At 42.1% G+C, this 20,394-nt stretch overlaps 1 protein-coding gene across 18 annotated transcripts in view; it reads right to left on the bottom strand.

Moving 5' to 3' along the window:
• The window catches only part of MAST4 (microtubule associated serine/threonine kinase family member 4), a 568,735-nt gene that overhangs the window by 158,021 nt on the left and 390,320 nt on the right, over positions 1-20,394 (bottom strand). For 2 of the 18 annotated variants that reach the window (XM_045495043.1, XM_045495080.1), the window contains exon 1: positions 9,580-10,055. The exons of 15 other annotated variants lie outside the window; for them this stretch is intronic. In XM_045495043.1, coding sequence (XP_045350999.1) covers positions 9,580-9,671 — 92 coding nt within the window. In that variant the 5' untranslated portion in view covers positions 9,672-10,055. Of the gene's footprint in view, positions 1-9,579; positions 10,056-20,394 lie in introns of those variants that run through there. One more of the 18 variants, XM_045495033.1, reaches the window with a different exon arrangement.

The following is a 20,394-nucleotide window of genomic DNA, read 5'->3' as shown; positions in this document are numbered from 1 at the left end:
GCACTGTAATGTTTAAAATTAGAATAAAGCATAGCAAAGACAGCTTTCGGAAATACTCATATGGCAAAATGACCCTGGTGAATCCATCAGTTTTCTTCTCTTTCTGATTCTATGACCCTAGGAGACCTCAGCAAGGGTCATCAGTTCCTCATTCCCTCCGCCCAGGTGATTCACTCAGAAACTAATATGTTATCTCCAAAAGATATCTGCAGTTTGAAATGCCACATCACGCTAGAAAGTTTCCAGGGACACGGAGCTGGTTCTTAACTTTAAGAGCTAAAAGCTTACTTGAGAACTTCACAACACAAATGGTAGGTGGCCGAGCATACTCCACGATCTGGATTTTGCCTATATATTGCCTACAATTACTGTTTCCTAAGGGATCCCAGACTGTAACACAATCTGAGCCACTGACAAATCTAAGAACACCAAGTCAGTGGAATGTAGCAAGTGTCAGGGTTCTGTAACAACCCAAGCAATGTGAAGCTTAAGAGATAAACATTAATGGCTGTCTAATCTCCTTACCAGTCTGTTTATACCTTCAAATGCTGCTCAGGCCTTATAAATAAATAAGTAAGTAAGTAAGTAAGTAAAAAACAAAAGCACCGTATGATGTTTCAGTCTGGTTTTGGCATAACTACCTTCTCTAACAAGCATGTCCAATGGCCATTAATGTCGTTAAACCTCCTGCAGATCTTCTTGTTCTATTAATGAGGTTTCGGGTCAACATTTTCAGAATTTACAAACAAGTCCACAAGGGAACTTTCCTGATTACCAGGACAGAGGAAAAGAAAATAAAGTACCAGAACCTAAGTGTTAACGACCATGGGAACTTCTATTTAGAGATCTTTCAAGTTACACAATGTCCCACGTACCACAAAAACCCAGTTTGCTATTATATACTCAACACTTCCACCGATAGAGATTGCGCCTCTAATAAGTGGATTTATACACACCCTGTGCCCACTTTCATCCAGGTAGCCCCAGGACTATTTTAATATCTTGGCTCTACCACTTAACTTTCAAAGGGATTACTCAGTTACCGTGACGTCACTCCCAAATGACTAGGTTACATGTCGTAAAGACAGCTCAGATTAAAATAGCTTGTGCGTGCTCACTCACACAAGATGGGTGTGTATGGGGGTGAGGTGGGGACTCGGGACTTCCAGTCTTAATCTCCTGGAGAAATCAGCCGCTTTCCAGTCTCCCAAATTATGCAGGAGTCCTATTCCAAGTTTTCTCCAATAGGACCCATTTCCACATAGGGACTCAAGTTACTTCCTAACCCCAGCACCTCTCCGTTCTTAGCCCAGAAGGCAGATACTTTCCATCTTGAGGTGTATGATTCTCTTGTTTTAAAGACATCACCTAGGCTTCTGGTAACAGTATCTAAGTGTAAAGAGAACCAAGCAAAGCCATAAAAGCATATAATGTTCTACACTGTCACTGTGAACTTGGTGATATACTCCTCCCAGTGCTGACAAGTTCTAGCAATGAATAGCCCATGCCTGCCCATGGAGCACAGACTCTATATTATAATGGCTTATTTTTAAAGAACTAATTTTTAAATCCTCCTTTTGCACTCTCTCTCTCACACACACACACACCCATCTCATTTCTTTCCTCCTCTCTTCTTTATCCCTCCCTCTCAACCCCCAAAGACCTTCCTATTCAAGGAGCAAAACAGTCTGCAATCTCCTATTGAAAGCTTCACACTAGAGAATAAAAGCGTTATTTTCGACATGTGCATATTCCTGCTCACGTCCTTTGTATGTGGTAAACTTTACTAGAGTACAGGACACACAGACTGCTGTGGCGTGGGGCGGCCAGGATCTCCCCAGGTACCACTCGGACAGCTGCTGGCTGTTCCTGGCCTGGGGACTTGGCTTTCTGCTCTTCCCTGAGGGGATGCCTTATTAGGTTGGGGGAGGAGGATCCACCGAGGGAGGGTCTCAAGGAATGCTACCAATGTGGGAGCTAACCCTGAGGGGCAGACCAAAGGGTGAGTCCTGCAGTGACAGGCAGTCCCATCCAGCAGGCAGAGAACACAGTCTGGAGCTTGAAGAAAGGAGAGAGATGAAAGGAAGCACTGATGAAACAGGCCTGGGCAGAGCTCCGAGTGGGAGGAAAGGGGTGCAGAGACTCAGGGAGGGGCCACGCCTGCAGGTCAGGCATGGAGAGGATGAGAGGAAGCCAGTGAGTGAACCAGGTTTCAGCCTCCAGAGGAACACACTTCGGGGAGAGTCAGAGCTCAAGCTCCGGAAAAGACAAAGTGGTGGGGGCAGGGGGAGGGAGCTTCGGGCACTCAGAGCCTGTGATGTGAAGCAAGAGTGGTAAGTGACGAGGTACTCATAAGGCTGTGGACAGAGCCTGAGCTTCCAGAGAGGTGGTGAAAAGGAAACTGTCATTGCCCATTTGGGCGATGAGGCAGACAATAAAATGAGCAACAGTGAGTAAGGGGATATGATTCAGGGAACAGAGCTGCCGGGCCGGCTGTGAATGTGCAGGAGCTGGGACACGATGATGTGTCACTGCTGTAGGTAGCTACCCGCAGAGAGTGGTTACCACCCATGGTCTGCGATTCCTCACTTGACTACTATTTCCTGGCTCCTGGGCCTCTGCCCCAGCCCCACCCCCACCCTGTCACTGCCTCTGCTCTTGGTGCTGAGGTCACCCATGCCTTCCCCATTGTCAGACACAAGGCACATGTTCCTGCTGTCTCTCTGTGCAGTGACACTGCTGCCTGTCCTCCTCGCTGGAGCTCCATGAGAACACTCCAGATTCTCCTCCAAGTCTCTGTACCTGTACCTATCTGAATCTCTGCCCACTCCTTAAATGGAGCAACCTTATTCTCCCACAGATTGATCTACCGTATTTTTCAGATGGCCCTAATGATGACTCTCAAGCTTATTATTTCTGGTCCAGCCTCCCTGGTGACCTGAACCCACACCCCCAATGGCCTGTCTAGGGCTCTTTGTTTCCTGCCTCAGAGCCTTTGCCATTCCCAGATGCCAATCCCAAATGCTTCCCACCAATGGCTCCTTCACGGTTTTTAGGTCTCCTGTTCAGTTTTATCTACCTCCTCAAAAGACACTCCCTGACCACATGATCTAAAGCAGCCCCCCACACTGTTACTCTCTCTTCTCAGCACTTACTTATAAGCCTTTGGAACACTGATCACCATTGGACAATTGATTTATTTAGATACTTGTTTATTTGCAAGGCCCAAGCACTCTGTCTTGTTCACCACTATAGTCCTTGCCCAGCCCAAGATATTGGTGCTGTGAATATTGGCTGAGTGAAGGAAGGAACACTTCCTTACATTCAGCACACATTAGATGCTCAATAAATTAGATTAATCAGGCTTCTGGGGATCGAAGAGACGAGTACAAGTTCTTTGGTCTTCCCTTCCCCCAGGCCTCTTTGTAAAGGTAGTTCCTTCATCTCCCAGGTCACAATCCCCAGGGCCACTATGCAACGTTTCCTGGTCTCTCAGAGCGGATGGTTCATCAATTTTTATCAACTTGATACCCTTCGTCTCTCTCAAAGTCATAATCTCACCATATTCCTTCCTCAGGCCTGCATAACCTTTTCGGTAGGCTACTGCAATGACTCATTCATTGGTTTCCAGGTCCCACCCTCCTCTCACAGACCTAAAATCCCCAAAGCTGCCAGATAGGCCTTCGTCCTTTTGGGTAAAGGCCAAGCAAGCTCCCACAAACAGCAAGTGCCTCAACTCTCATCCTTAGCCTGATCGCCCACTACTCATCCGCTTGTTGTAACAATAGAAACAATGTGAATACTGAGTATCTACTGATAGTTTTTATGTGCCAGTCATCGTTAGGCATTTTACTCATATGAGCATATTTTACTCCTTACAACAATCCTGTAAGTAATTTACCTGTCCCTGGTTTATAGATGGAGCAACTCTAGTCCAGTGAACTTGCCCAATCTCATTCAAACCCAGGTGAACTGGCTTTTAGAGCAACCCTCTTCACCACTGTGGTATACTGTATTGCCTCTGCAAACTTTATGCATCAACAATACTGAGTTATGCTCCTGGTTTTTTATGCTCTAGCAATATTGAGCTATGTATAGTCCCTTGAACTCTGTTGCTAAGGCCACTGTGCCTTCATACACACCATTTCTTTTGCCCTTTGGGATGGTCCTGTCCTTCAGTCTGATAAATAGAAGAAACCTATCCTTCAAAACCTCCCTGAGGTATTGTCTTTTCCATATGGCTTCTCCTTTGGCTCCTTGAGACCCAAGTCTTTCTTCCCCACTGGCCACTCCTATGGCTTATATGTACCTTATAAATACTTCTCTATTGCCCTGGTTTGCAATGATTCATTTGCATGTCCTCACTGAAGGCAATTCTATGACTCAGCTTTGGGCTGCAGTGCCCAGGCACACAATAGATGCTCAGTAAATGTGGATTTAATGGGACTTTCCATAAAAGGGGTGGGTACAAATTCACTAATACCCCACATGTCAGGACAAGAGAGAAGTGTATTCTTCATACTCTTTAGAGACACATATTCATGACGAAAACAAAAAGAAAAACTCACCAAACACTACAGATGTTTCTGAAAGGAAGATGAAGCATACATAAAAATTCAATACATTCAGCAGTTAAAGATCCCTGAATGTACCTGCTGTTCGGAGCAACTGCTGAGTAATATGAATTCAGAAAAAAAATAAAACGAAAGAAAGAAAACATTAAAAAAAAAAAACATTTGCAACTACACGGATGGAACTAGAGGGTATTATGCTAAGCGAAATTAGTCAGAGAAAGACAAATATCATATGACTTCACTCATATGAGGACTTTAAGAGACAAAACAGATGAATATAAGGGAAGGGAAGCAAAAATAATATAAAAACAGGGAGGGGGACAAAACATAAAAGACTCTTAAATATGGAGAACATAGGGTTACTAGAGGAGTTGTGGGGGGGGGGGGCGGGGTGGAGGGGATGGGCTAAATGGGTAAGGGGCATTAAGGAATCTACTCCTGAAATCATTGTTGCACTATATGCCTACTAACTTGGATGTACGTTAAAAAAAAAATGAAAGAATAAAATTGAGAAATAATAAAGCACACAACTTTTAAGTAAAGAAAAAACAAAAACAAAAACACCCCAAAGCAACTTTTAGCCCATGGGTTCTCGCAAAATACATTAGGAAACTTGTTCCAAGTGATTAACTGAGTCACAAGGTGCTCATTGGCATGGACAATGACACTCGATTTAGGTGTCATTGAGATTTGGATAGCATGAGGTCAGCCCAATGAAAACATGACAGATTTCTGACCATTAAGGTTAAAAATCGAGTATCTTCTAGATTCTCTAGACTGTGTATCATCAAGACTAAAGTCGCACCTCAAAACTGAGCAGCAATACTTATAAATCAATGGTAGCCCTCTCTTTACATATGTGATATAAATCAAAGAGAAGCCTGATCTTCTTCCCCCAAAAAGTTTTTAATCCAACAGGGGAAAAAGGTCATCGACATCAGTGGTAACATGAAGCAGCTGTAGATTTCGGTCCCTCGAAGCAGCAGGTGAATGGCTGTACCGAGTCAGCCTTGAGGAAATGAGAAAGGGAAAGAGGAGATCAAGGCAGACATCAAAAAAGAAACTGTGTCCGGTTGAAAAGGAGTGCTTGATGAGATGGGACATCTTTGCCTTCTACCCGATCTCAGCAAGGAAAACTTTCAGTGTCTCACTATGGCCGTTCCCTTTATTCACAGGGATATGTTTCAAACCCCCCAGAAGAAGCCCAAAAGATGCTAAAGAGTACCGAACCCTATATACACCATTTTCTTCTACATCCAAAATAAAATAAAGTTCATAAATTTGGCACAGTAAGAGATTAACAACGGTAACTAATAATAAAATAGAATAATTATAACATAGTGTAATCAACATTAGGCGAATATGGCCTGTCTCTCAAACTTTATTACACTGTATTCACCCTTCTTCTCAGGACGATGTACAAAGTGTCTATGCGAGGAGATGAAGTCAGGCGAATGATGTAAGTAAGCATCGTGACCTAGTGTTCGGCCGCTATCATCTGCTTTGGGACTGTGGCTGACCACAGGTAACTGCACCAAGTGGAACCACAGATTAGGGAGGACTGCTGTGTTAAGTAGATATTCTTCATCGACTTGAGGAAGTGGCCCTCTATGCCTGGTTTTCTGAGAGTTTTTGTCATATGAGTGAGTAATGGATTTTTCTGTGATCCTGTGATAATGCTTACTTAGCTTATTTATGTGATGGATTCCATTGATTGATTTTCTGGTGTTGAACCACCTGTGCATAGACTTGGGACCAACAGGTCATGATGAATAATTGTTTTTATACAGTGCTAGATTTGATTGGCTAGTAGTTTACTGGCAGAAGCTATGAGGTATTTTCCAGGCAAAACTTCCCTAGAAGTATAAACCTTAAGACAATGTCACTTGCAATCATTCAAAGAATTTGACAGCAAGGCAAGAGGAAGTAAAGATGTTTTGAAGGGCTTAAGACTTTACAGAATATTTATAAAAATTTTCATAAAATTAAAAGAAGAAAATTTCCCTTAAAATGAAAATGACGTGACAAAAAAAAAACACACAGTTTCCAATGGAATATGTGAGCTTTACGGCAAAACACAGACAAAGTCAGTGTGCACCCAGACAAGTGCTGTCCGTCACAGTCAAGACAAAAAAGAATGAAGGGAACAATAAATTGTCTTTGGGATTCAGGATAAGGAATTCAGGCTGTCAGTTCGTCAATACTGTGTAACAATCTAGGCCCGGGATTAGGTCTGCAGGATCCTCTGTGCAAGAACTCAGGGAGTTAGAAGTTACAGGCCCAGGCAGGCCCAGTTTCAAAACTTCAAAGTTTCCCTCTGACAGAGCAAACCAAGCCATGCTGAACTGGCAAGGCAAATGTGATGGAGCAAACCAAAAAGGCTTCCATGATGACAACGGCCCATACAATACAGACTTAAGGCGATAATGGGAAACCATTCGCCTCCTCCTTCTTTTGTCTGAGTGGTATAAACATCCCATCCCAAAGAGCTCTAAGATGTTTATTCACATGCTCCAAGCTGGATTTCATTCTTTGATAGATGCAAGAAGCTGATATTAAAGAAAAGGTTAGGATGAGGTTCCCGAAGTTACTAAATTAATCAGAACAAGTAGCTAGGAAAAACATGTAAAATGAACGATCTATCAGACCAAGTCGGCAAGTGTTCAGAAAAGCTCGGCTTGCGCCACAGAGATATGCCCAGGGCTAAGGCACATGACCTGAGGGCGAGGGCAAGGGGTCCTCACCTGAACACCAGGCGCACCCACAATGAGACTGGCTAAAGGACAACCTGAGGACAGTGAGGTCTTTTTGAAAGGACAGATTTAGGGAACCTGATGAGCCAGCTGAGGAATGGGGTTAATGTGGGGGCTGGAGGAGGAGACAGGATTTAGAGCAGGGAAGGGAGGTCACAGAATGGGAAGAGTCCCACTGTAAGCATATGCTACATGTCCGTAGGGAAGGACACAGAGCTGGAACTGATCACTGTATAATAAGAGAATGCAACGACTACATACATCGCCCTGGACCGGAAGACACCTGCCCTTCAAGTTTGCCAATCTCCATAATAAATATAAAGCAGTGCTGGTCTTTGAGACCAATAATAAGTAGATGTGTGTAGACAGGATCTTCAAGACACATATGTGCAAACTCTGGGAATCCTGGAAATCCCCAGTAACAGACGGGCTGTGACAACCTACACTAATAGAAGGGAGGGAAGAAAATCCATCCCCTTCTCTGTTTCCCTGAACTGAAAAAAACGGGTCTATGACTTAAGGAGTAGAGAAAGCCCTCCCACACTCTCCCATTTTGCTGGGAAGAACCAAAGTGACTTCAGAATGTGGGCTCTCTGCCCGTGTGAGCTGTCTGAATTGGTGTGTTCTGGGCTGGAACTAGAATCCCCTGGGCTGGAAAGTCAGGGTCAGACTGGCCTGAGAATTCGCTCAATAGTATTATCAACAGGTAGATGGCTAGAGGCCCCAGCTGCTTTTCAGACTCAGACACACAGGTGTGACGTCAGAGCAGACTGCTCTCTAGAAGCGGCTCCAGGTGAGAGTACAGATTGCATCACAGCCAGGACTAAACCACTCGGGAATACTTAAGGGCCCTCGGCAAACTGAAAAGGTAAGAAGTTACAGACTTTACTGCCATGAAAGAGGTGGTCTTATTCACAGACAGCATTATCTCATCAACTAACTAGTTGTGTTTATTTTGCTGGGGGAGAGGTGCATGGATGATATGTCTCGAACAAAAATGACCAACACCAAAAGATAAGGTCTCTGAATATAGATAGCAGAACAAGAAAAGCACAGCTACCTTACGTAAATGGCACGACTTGAGAATCTCACACGGTTTATTGGTACCAACTCTGTTCCAGTTGCATTAAAGGTAGTATGACTTTAAAATCTACTCAGTATCAGACATACACTGATGTTTTATATGTGTGTGTGTGTGCATGCGCATATACAAAACACGACACTTGTGAGTATTCCAGGATGCTTCTGAAATCTAAGAAATACCATGGGAACCTTCCAAAGTTTTCCAAAGTATTACGTACCAGTACTTATACTACAAGATGCTATAGATGTAACAATAGAGTACACCATTTTCTTGTGTTCCTGAGACACTGGAGCCCAGAGATTCAGAAGCTCCAAATCAGATAGCCAGCATCCTGTTTATTTGACCGCACTGCTGCTCTTACGCACATATGAGCACGTGTATGTCCAAGTCAAGTTTGGAAGAAAAACTAAGAATCTATAAGCAACTCAGAAGGTATGCCCCTCTAAAACCACAACGATGCCACCTTTCTGTGCCGGACACAAGGCACAGAAGAGAAACACTTCCTTTAAAATCGTCTTCCCTCAATCTCGGAACTGCCTTTCACTTTTGCCACCAGCTTCATCCTGGTTTTAAAATTGTCTTTGCCTCCACCTATTCTGTCAGGTATTTTACCAACTGAAAAGGCCAACCTGTATTAGGAATAAATGTCAGCAAAGCAACAAGAACAAACAAACAAACAAACAACAACAGCAAAGTTACGCGGACCTGTCTCTTTTAAACAGACAATAGGAAACAGGCTAACTTGAGCTTTCTTTGCATTGCACATCTGCACCTTATAAAGGTCAAGTCTTTACTAGAAGGTAACATCTGAGAGGCTCTACAAAAAGCAGCAGAAGCGTCCTCAGACGTCTGGGTGAAGGAAAGGGCTGGAAAACATCCCATCAGAGAGACAAAGTATCTTCCTCCTCTATTTCTCTCCCCTCCACTCATACCCCCTTCCCCTCCTGAACCACATTTCAAAAGGAGAACAACTCTGGAAGTACAGGCCATCGGGATTACCCAGGAAATCCACGAGGATGACAGAATACCTGAAACAGCGGCCCCCTGGCAGGGCAGAAACTTTTCAAACTGCCACCGTCTAAACAGAACCCCAGCTGTTAAGGCAGTCTGGCCGCCTCCAAAGCCAACACACTCCCTTCTCCAGGCAAAGTATCCCCGCGGTTTTTACCTTTGTGTTCGCCGAAGCCTGTTCCCACTCCTCAAATGAGGCAAAGTAAAGTTTGAGAGCACAGTCCAAAAATTGGGGTCAGACATATCCATTTCGTTCTCTCTTCAATTCACTGCGGGTTCAAGGCCATAAGGCCAGACCAGGGAGGGAGGAGGCGGGGGGTGGAGAACCGAAAAAGAAAAAAAAGAAAAAAGAAAAAAACAAAAAGAAAAAAAAAATCCCAATTATCTACTCACTCCCTCCAGAGGAAACGTGCTGTGAACTGTGATCTCAAGAACTTGGAGCCTGTCTGAGAAGTACCCCTAGCCTTTAATTAACACACAGCCATTTCTCCAAGGCTCAGGAAACTTATTTCCTCTCGGGTTTGCCCTCTCCTGGTCAGCCCTGGGCAGCTATAAACAGTAATTACAAGAGTTGGGCCGTGCGTTCTGCACAAAATGCTGTCTGTGTGTGATTCAGTCCAAGGTACTTTGTCATCTGTTTGGCAGATACCATTTGCAGCTCCTGCGGGGGGTGGGAGGGGAGGGCGACGACTATTTTAAGGCTTCGGTTCCGGGAGGCTGCTGCTTATCAGCAAACCATTCAACATCCGAACATGCCCAGTGCCGTGTTTCCTTTTGGTATCTACATACAAGGAAAAGAAATGAAATGGCAAAAGCGCCTCTTCTCCCCCTTCGGAAAAAAAGGAAACTTAAAAGCACTTGCAGAGAGCGGGCCTATAGGCGGACTTGAACAGGGCACCTTTGTGCGGCCTCCGCCGGCAGGGGCTGGGCCGGGGCCCCTTCCCCACCGGCAGACCCTCCCCCGGGAGCTGGGCCTCATGGGAAAGGGGGCAGGCTTGGGGGTGGGGCGGGGTGGGGACCCGTGCGCGAGCCCCGGAGCACCCCGGACCCCAGCATCTTCAGGCCCGCGCCGCGCCCCCGGCCCGCAGCCGCAGTTGGATCATTCCCCCCAAATCAATCAATCAATCCAGCCGCGGCCCGCACCCGCCGAGGTGAGCGCTGGGCGCACCTGAGGGCTGGTCTGTGATTCACGGCAGAATGGATCACCATGAAAACACTCCTAGGAAGTCAGTAATTACTCTTCACCCGGACGCTGTTTGTAGGAAAAGCACGCCAAGGGGAGGCCACACTCACCTAAAACCCCAGTCAACTGGATTTATGAGTTTACATCCAGTTGATGAGTTACGACAGGCACAGCTGTTGGCTTCGCGGACTGCAACAAATCCAGGGAATGGCCAGCTCCTACCTGTACAGACGCTCCCTGGCACTTAGTCAACAAATGCTAGAGTTATTTTCCTGCCACATGTGTTAGAACTTGAAAGGAAGATGAAATCAACGTTCCTGTTGTTCATCTGGAAGAAAGGCATGGTGTTCAAAGAACTCCCCTAACAGGCAAATGCTTGTGTAAAAGTCTATACAGAAGAAAAAAAAAAAAAAAAGAATTTAAATTAGCTGCCTTAAATTGGCGTAATACGGTGAGAGATAGTAAATTTTAAAACAAGATTTTAGGGAAAAAAAAAAAAGACTCAAAAAATGCTTAAGCAAGTTGCAGACAAACTTGCTTACCTAAATAGCAGAGTGACAAGGGAAGAGAGGTCAGCTGACAAGGGAGTTGTAAACAGACAACAGGAGTGCACTCTGGGATCCTATCTAATTCTTGTGACTCCCAGAAATAGTTTCACCCCAAGGACTCTAGGAATTTCTGATCATTGTTGTACAGGGCTTTCTTATGCATCATCTTTTGAAATTCTCACTGAGGCTCCTCAGATCCTTGAAATCTACTAAGGTAGACAAAGAAGGCAATATTTTTCTCAATTGAACAACTGACAAAATACACTTCACCAGATACTTAGGAACTTGATTCAGTATTTTTTTGCTCCACACTTTAAAAACAGGCTTTTAAGGATTTAAAAGGGTATTTAAAAAAATTTCTTTAATGTTTATTTGTATTTGAAAGAGCACTAGTGCGGGAGGGGCAGAGAGAGAGGGAGACACAGAATCTGAAGCAGCTCCAAGCTCTGAGCTGTCAGCACAGAGCCTGACTTGAGGGGGGGGGGGGGGGTGGTAAAACTCACCAACCACTAAGCCAAAGTCAGATGCTTAAGTGACTGAGCCACCCAGGTGCCCCTAAAAGAGTATTTTTAAAGGCTGACACAAACTACCAAGCTCCAAAGCAATTTCTCCACCTCAGTACTTGGACATTTTAGGCTGGATAACTCTTTGTTTGGGGGGTTGTGTTGTATACCGGAAGGCGTTAGGCAGCATCCCCGCCTTCCACCCCCTAGTCGCAGATTGTAACAATCAAAAATGTCTGTAGACTTTGCCAAATGTTCTTTGGGGGCAAGATCACCCCTGGGTGAGAACTACTGCTTGTAATTATGTCTCCCTCTTAGAATGGTAGGACAGACCATTGGTTAAGAGCAACAACTTTGGGTCTGAATTTTGGATCCAACAATTACCATGACTTGAGGCAAGTCACTTAATTTCTGCCCATTTTCCCCATTTTTGGGGGTTCAGGATAGGACAACCTCTGAGATTTCCATAAATGAGAGGGCATACATAAGGCCTTGTAAGCAGTGTTTAGAACACAATGTATATAAATGTTAGCAATACACAGAAGTTAAAAGAATACAATACTAAAAGTAATGGGAACAGAGCAGAGGACACCCCACACCATGCCCTCTGTTATGGTGGTGCCTTCAACATGCCTCTATGCAGTGCTGGTCACATTGTATGGTAAGTGCCTGTTTACTACGGTCTTCCATCTTCCATATGAGTCTGTGAATTCTTCAAGGCTGAAGTCATGTGTTACTGATTTCTATATTCCCAAAATCTGACAGTTCCTGATTTATACAAGCAGTTAATAAATGCTTTCTGAATGGAGACACTTCAGATGCTTTGGTATCTATGTTTCCCTTAAAATGCCCTAAAATGATTAGTGATAGCAGGTCAATTGATTTTTTTCAAAGAATCTCAACTTGTTAAGAATTCCATGAAGATACTTTAAGAGAATGAAGCTCTAAAGAATTTCTCTTATTAATTTTTATCTATGTTCTGTAACTGAAAAGAGAAGTACTAACATTCCTTATGTCTTAACATCACTCTAAGAAATGTCATCATTAGGGGCACCTGGGTGGCTCCGTCAGTTGGGCAGCCGACTTCAGCTCAGGTCGTGATCTCACAGATTGTGAGTTCCAACCCTGCATCCGGCTCTATGCTGGCAGTGTGGAGCCTGGTTGGGATTCTCTCTTCTCCCTCTTTCTCTGCCTCTCCCCCACTCACACTGTCTCTCTATCTCTCTCTCTAAAGTTAAAAAAAATAATAATAAATTACATGTTGAAGAACCTGTGTTGAAAGTGCAGAAAGAGAAAATTTAGGGAGCTTGACAACTGTCCTTGAAAACTGAATTAACAATGCAGAAGACTCTTTGGATCTGAAGATGAAAAAGACTGAAAAAAACAAGAAAGGACCTCCTATAAGGGTGTCTGAGTAGAGGTAACCTGAAGGAGATACAGTGAACAGACATCAAGTTCTGGATGGTTGCAAGACCTCATGATTCTCTACTTCTCAACTCTTGCATTCTATTCTTCCTGAAAAGCCCAGGTATTTGAGCAACAATGATAACCAACATGGGTAAATAAATGCATAAAACATATTTTTCTTCTCTTGACTGAATGATAAATATCCTGGCCTATGAGCAGATGTCATTACAATCTCCACCCTATACATTCTGAGTAACCCACCCTAAAAATTCTCCAAGGGATGGGAAAAAACATAATTTTTTTAAACTACATATACTTTAACACAGTTTTTGCACTTAAAAGGCTTGGGAAAATGTGGGTTGTATCCAAAATGAAAAAAAATAAAAACAGACAAAATGCGTGAGGAGCCAGAAATGAACTACTTAATACAGAGAAAGTGGCTGATACATTCCCACATTCATTTAAGATAAGAGTAGGTGTGATGCTCAAGTGTAACTTGTCTTCTAACCTGTTTGACTTGATTTGAGAACTCATGATTCAGAAGATAATGCAGTCAGCAAACACAAGAATTAAAATTGTCAGAACTACTGACATTTTTGTACAGACAAAATAATTACATGGGCAGAAACTAGAGTATAGTTTAGTTGCAAGTGCAGTAAAACTGGGTGAAGAACTAAGAGGAAATTGAGATTATTGGAAATTCCTAAGACTACAGCCAGTCTAAGTCAATATACAGATATTTAGCAAGATTTTCTACTTATTGCACAATAACTAAGCCTACACACTAATGGACAAGCTTTGTGATCCAGAATGCTCATTCACTTAATCAGATGATATTATCAGTCATTGTTTTTATAAGAAAGGTAAATGACAATGAAAAATAACCTTGTCATGCTACTGAAATGCTGGCTTAGGATAAAATGAGTACTTAAGAATGGGTCAAATTCTTCACTGTTCACCAACCCCCCAAACAAAGAATTCCATGTTCTTTTCATTGACTTGAATTCTCCCTTCTGCTTCCCACCCTCTGCCCCATGTCCATGCAATAGGGTTTTCTCCCACCATACATAGAACAGTGTTGAAGATAACATCCCTCGAGCCTCCCCTGAACTTAAACACTGTGGGAAACTAAGCTTTCAAGTGCAGGTGAGTGGCTCCCTGCACTGACACTCTGGCCACAAGGCCAATTCCAATGATAAGACACAATGAAAAGTGGTGTTGATACTGAGTTTCCAAAGGTATTCTGCCTGATCTTGGCCTAGTCTGGGGACTGTGCTGTAAACTAAACTTGACCTCTATGAATCTCCATCTTTAGAACACCTAGAAGTGACTACTTCCCCACTGCTGTCCACACCTACAGGTCTACTTTGGCTTCTAAATGCTGTCTTGTGAATTTAAGGGTAGAAGTGTGAAGAGAAAATTGCCCATCCTGAATAAGCAATCCTTGTAATCATTGCACATCTTAAGGAATAAAACTTAAAGGTGGAGCTAGAGATGTGGAGTATGTTGAAAGAAAACTCTATTAGTGTTATTAAACCATTTTTTTTGCTCATGTTACCAAACTATGAAAGAAGATAAAAAGGTAAATGAAAATTAACTTGTAGGTATAAGTCTGAATGCTGAACACCAAGAGATAGATAATAAATAAGGTTACATTATCCTGGGAATATGAAAAAAAAAAACTTTAAACAATATTTCAAGGTAGATTGACATTTATAAAGTGAATAGATAAACCAAAGGAAACACAGTAAAACTGATTTATGTTTCCTGGCAGGTTGGGCAGAGAACTGCATAATCCCCAAGGGCGAGTTGAAGGACAAGGTCTGAGAGAGCAAAGGACAGGCTTAAGAGTGGCTAGAACGGGAAGAGAACCTAACAGTTTTCCTCAGGTACTCCTTGGATCCCAGGAGAATCACAGGCTCAGGAAATGGAGGAAATAGCCAGTAACTTACAAAAACCCAAGAGGAGAGAACAGATGATTATGAGCAATGAAGTACTGTTCAAACGAGGGACTCCTTGATGTGTAAGACAGAGAAGAGGAGGAAAACATGCATGATGGCAGCCCAGCACAGAGGACGGGGTTGGGTGTCATAATCACTGCTTGCAAGCGTGTTACCCTAGCCCTCCATCCTCTGGCTTTCAAGCAAGAGAAGATCCTGGGAGGAGCTGCATACTTAGTCTGTCAGAGCTCCAGGATAGACGTGGACAGAAAAGGTCTACCATCCTTACAGGGCAGCAAGGGTCATCCTACAGGAGATGAGTGGGAGGGAGCCAGAGAGCAGTGTGTCTTCTCCATCCTAAACCAGCGGCTCGAAGATCCACTAAAAACTGACACACAGTACTGGCCCCTAATAGAACTAAGCAATCCAATCTTAGAGCAGAGAACAAGTCTTGGAGATCAGCCCCCCTCATCTGACAAACTCGGAAGGCTAACTCCCATCTCACTTTAAGACCGAACTTCTTGCCACCTGTTCTAGATGGCCTTCCTTTGAGGCTCCCTAACCCCACCACGCTGAATATCGCTCTAATGGCCTCTGTTCCTGACAGCCTCCGCAGAAAAAAAGGTTCTCCCACCACATTAAAATCTCTGTTCATTTGCAGATCAATCCCCCTTGGGTAAGAGGGAAGGGGCTGTATCTCCTCCATCTTTAAATCCTCAATACACCCATTCACATGAATGTTAGAGAAAGGAGAAGAGGAAAAAAAGATTTGCTCAGGGTTAGAAAGATATTTGATGCAAAGTCAGGTAGAGAATCATGATATTTTGAAGATTCAGCTTGTATATGTTTGGAAAAGCTTTTTTGATCTATTCCTATTCAATTTCATGAGTCCATTTCATTATCTATATATGCTGTATCAGTTAAGCAGGTCTACTGTCACAGATTTCAAAATCTCAGAAAATAGAGACCATGCATATGTAGCTATATGTATGTATACATATACATATATGTAATTAGATTATATGAAATGCTGAATGCTTTTTGACTGTAACAGTGACCCTCAGTTACTAATCATTGTAATAGTCTCTCAATCTGGAATTAACTTCAAGGACCTGGAGTTTCTTGACCCAGAAGCTTGGGTCTAAGGTTCATCATTTCTTATCCAGCTCCTGAGCATGAATTACAGTGCAATTATCACAAGTGTCAATTTGGTTTAAGTGGGTCAGGGTAGTTATATTTAGCCCTTTAGTAGCTGACACTAAGACCTTTCTGTAATGTAAGATTAAAGTTAATTTATCAGTTCTTTTTTTCTTGAATATTTTTCCAGGTCAGACATGTAAAGTTATGGAAAACTATCCCATTAAAGTAAGAGTTAAGAGTTTCCAACAAAGTACCACATAAGGAGCATATACAGACAGAGGTAGAAACCATGCGCTTCTGTTAACAATCCAAAGTTTATCCCATTGCTAAAGCTGATACAAATTCTTCCACAAATCACAGGCTATTATTTAACTTAAGACACAAAATATTTTAGCCAAGTTCTCAAGCAAACTTTAGTATCTACATCTATTACTACACGTCATTTTCACTGCTAATAAAGCTATTAAAATAAATATTAACTCATGGAATACAGTGTTTAGAATGAAAAGTGTTCAATCTAATAAGTCATCATAAAAATGCACTCAAAGCATCACTCGTATCTTTTTACCCGTTTAATTGACAAAGATTAAAATAAAGATCCTACTCAATGCTGCTAAGAGCATAAGGAGAGAAGTTCTCCCTGCCAACTATCTAGAAAGCTATCTGGAGAGTGGAAACACACACACCAACACATACCTCTCATATACACAGATACACACATATAAATGTATATGTTTGCTACAAAATATACATATAATATACACATACAGATAGACATTTTAACTATAAACGGACATCCTGGAACTTATACAATCAACTATATACACAAACATTCATGCATATGGAAATTAATCTCAGAATTCCTTAGAATACTATGGGCAAAAAAACCCCAAAGGTACAAGGTGTTGATAATGTTAATAAATGTTAATTTATGAAGGCAAATGCTAGTAAAAACTGAAATAGCCATAAAATGAAACACTATAAAGCCAATAAAGATGGACTATAATGGATTCCAAAGACGTCCAGGTTCTAATCCCCGGGACCTGTGAATACGTTACCTTGTATGTCAAGAGGAATTTTGAAGATGTGATTCAATTAAGGGTCTTGAGATGGAGAGATGATCCTAATTATGAGAGTGGGCCCTAAAAGTAATCTTAAGTGTCTTTATAAGAGGGAGGGGGAGAGAGTTTTGACTAGAGAAGAAGGCAGTGTGACACAAGCAAGATGCTACCCTGCTGGCTTTAAAAGTGGAGTAAGCAATGCAGAGAATGTAGCTTTAGAAAGCAACTGGAGAAGTCGGGGAAACACATTCCACCTTACTGTTTCTGGAGGAAGCTGGGCCCTGGACATACCTGGATCTTGGCCCAGGGAAGCTATCTCAGACTTGTGACCTCTAGAACTCTACAAAAATAAATACATGTCTTAAACCACTTAGTTTGTCATGATTTGTTACAGTAGCTATCGGAAACAAAGACCACATGTGCAAAATATAGGTAATGGGCAATGCTCCTGAAATATGTGTAAAGAAAGCCACCCAAAATGGAGCAGTTATGATATAATTTGTTCATAATATATGAGTGCATATGAATAAAAAAGAACTAAACAAAGTCTTTTTAGTGGCCATCTGTAAGTGTAGAATTATGGATGATTTTATTCATATATATATATATATATATATATATATATATATATATGTATGTGGGTATACACACACACACACACACACACACACACACACACATATATTTTAACAATGAGTCCTATTATTTTTAATTAGGAAAAAAACTCCATCCCAGAAGCCATATATTTGACAGTCTTTTTTACCACGGCCTGAAATTTCATGTTCCTGCGAATTTTAGAATACTTTGAAGAGTTTACAAACTTAAAACTATACACTTTGACAAGGACTTTTTCTTAAAATTGGATTGGCATCTTCTGACAAAATAAAATGCACATGTAAAAGCCTTAAAACCTTAGAAATACTGAAATTGCTTTAAAAATGAAGTCTTTCCTATTCAGAGGATTTCATAATCTAAAAAAGAAAAATAACTGTTTCTACACATAAATCCTTACCTGTCTATGGCAACTGGGCAAATGGGTATTTTCAAAGCTGACTCGGTTATAAATCCTTACAGAGCTGTGTTTTTGGTTAAATATACGTGTTATTTGCAGACTGGTCAAACTGCATTTTCTGGGGACAGTTCTGAATTCTAAAATTACTTCATTGTGCTGTATATGAAGGCTTTCTTCTTTCATTGCTCAGAAAAATCATTTACTTTTGAAAAAGCGAGCCCTATTTTAATATTAGTCCACATGTATGCAGGAAAATAAAACGATGTTCCTAATTTCAAAATATTCTATTAGAGGTAATTTAAGACTACCTTTCCCCTCTCCCCAACAAACGCAAATTTGTTATTTCCCATGAGACTAGATAACTCAGATTTTACTGTCTTTCCTCAGCTAGACTGTGAGGCCTGAAAGGCAGAGACCAAGTTTCTGGTTCCAACCACAGAAATATTCTTTGAACCAATATATTGTTAAGACACATCAGAGGAGACAACTATATTCCAGTTAGTAGTTATCAAAAAACTTCCAGGGCACCTGGGTGACTCAGTTGGCTAAGGTTCCGATTCTCGATTTTGGCTCAGGTCATGATCTCATAGTTAGTGAGTTTGAGCCCCACACTGGGCTCTCTGCTGTCAGCAAAGAGCCCACTTTGGATTCTCTGTTTCCCTCTCTCTCTGTCCCTCCTCCCCACATTCTATAATATAGATCTATAATATATATCTATATATTCTATATATCTCTCCAAAACAAATAAATGTGAAATAAATAAATAAATAAAAAGAAGTTATTCCAGTTTTAAGAGCTGTAGCAACAGTCAATCATGTCATCCAATACAGTGGCGGATGGGTGACAGAGGAGTATCTATGGATGTAAAATAAGAAGGATCTCTACAGGTGGGTTTTAGGAAATGAAGGACATACAGAATGATAAAGAATGCTAATACATCAATGATAACAGAAAAATAAGGCCAGATGACATGTACTCAACAGAAATAGAAGACTCAAGAGAGTAGAAAAAAAAATCTCACTTAAATGTTACAAAAATACACTAGTTGGGAAAATTAGAAAATGAGAGCAAAGTGAATTGGGTAAGCTCTCACAGTACATAAAATGATAAAAGAGCAGCAGATTTTCACGTTGCAAAGGGCCCCCTGGTCAAGGCCTCCATCACCCTTTATCTGGGTTAGTAAAATATCCTCACCCTCTCCACTCCAATCTATTCCTCCAAAGCCACAGCACTAACTTGTGCTCACAATCATTTTACTGTCTCTCCTGGGAAAGAAAATTCAGTGGTTCCCCACTGTTCTAGCAGTGTTTCTTCAAGTACGGTTTCTGTCCGACCATCATTGAATTACCTGGAGTGCTTATGAGAAACACAGATTTGAGGCGGCTTCTCCACACCCAGTGACTCAGGATTTCTGGGCATGAAGCCCAGGAATCTGCATTCCATCAAAGTGTGGAGGGGGGGTGGGGTGGGAGGGAGGGAAGGAATCTTATGCACATTAGAGTTTGAGAAGTTCTTTATGGGGAAATCAAAACCTCTTTAAGTCGAATACTTTATGAATACAGTCCCTTGTTATCTCTCCTCCCTCATCCTTTGACACTCACCCCCTTATGGTTTATGCTCCAATAATAAAGAAAAAACACATACATGTCAGAAATACTGAATTACTGTGAGCTCCCCAGATGCGGGAGCTGTGCCATACCTCATTGCCTTTGCACACCCTGTTCCCTGTTCTTAGAATTTCTATCTCCTCTGCCTGGAAAACTTCTGCACATCTTTCAAGTGAGAGATGTAAGGTTACCTCTCCAGCTAAGCCAGCCTGACTTTCTCTTGCAGACCTAACAGTTATTCCTCCTGGATCTCGAATGAACTTTATACATACAAACACTTCTTTTATGCCAGTCTTTTTACTAGAGCACAATTGCTTACAGGTCCAATTCTCCACTAGGCTTTAAGCCCTCTGAGTACAAGGATAGTTTCTATTCATCTGTGTATGCCTCTAAGTACATCATAGAGACTCAGCAGATTTCATGGATGCACGCACATTATTTTGTAAGGTTTAAGAAAAAAAACCCACCATACACGAACCTGTTGTTTTTCTATTTCTTTTTAACTTCTACATACAAGCCCTAGGGGGACGCTTCCAAAACCATACTGCCTTTTGTCAACTGGTTGGATGAT

This window comes from Leopardus geoffroyi, chromosome A1, assembly GCF_018350155.1.
Source record: "Leopardus geoffroyi isolate Oge1 chromosome A1, O.geoffroyi_Oge1_pat1.0, whole genome shotgun sequence".
NCBI classification, from domain to species: domain Eukaryota; kingdom Metazoa; phylum Chordata; class Mammalia; order Carnivora; family Felidae; genus Leopardus; species Leopardus geoffroyi.
Note: the sequence above shows the minus strand (reverse complement) of the source record. Positions and strands in the feature narration are given on the sequence as shown.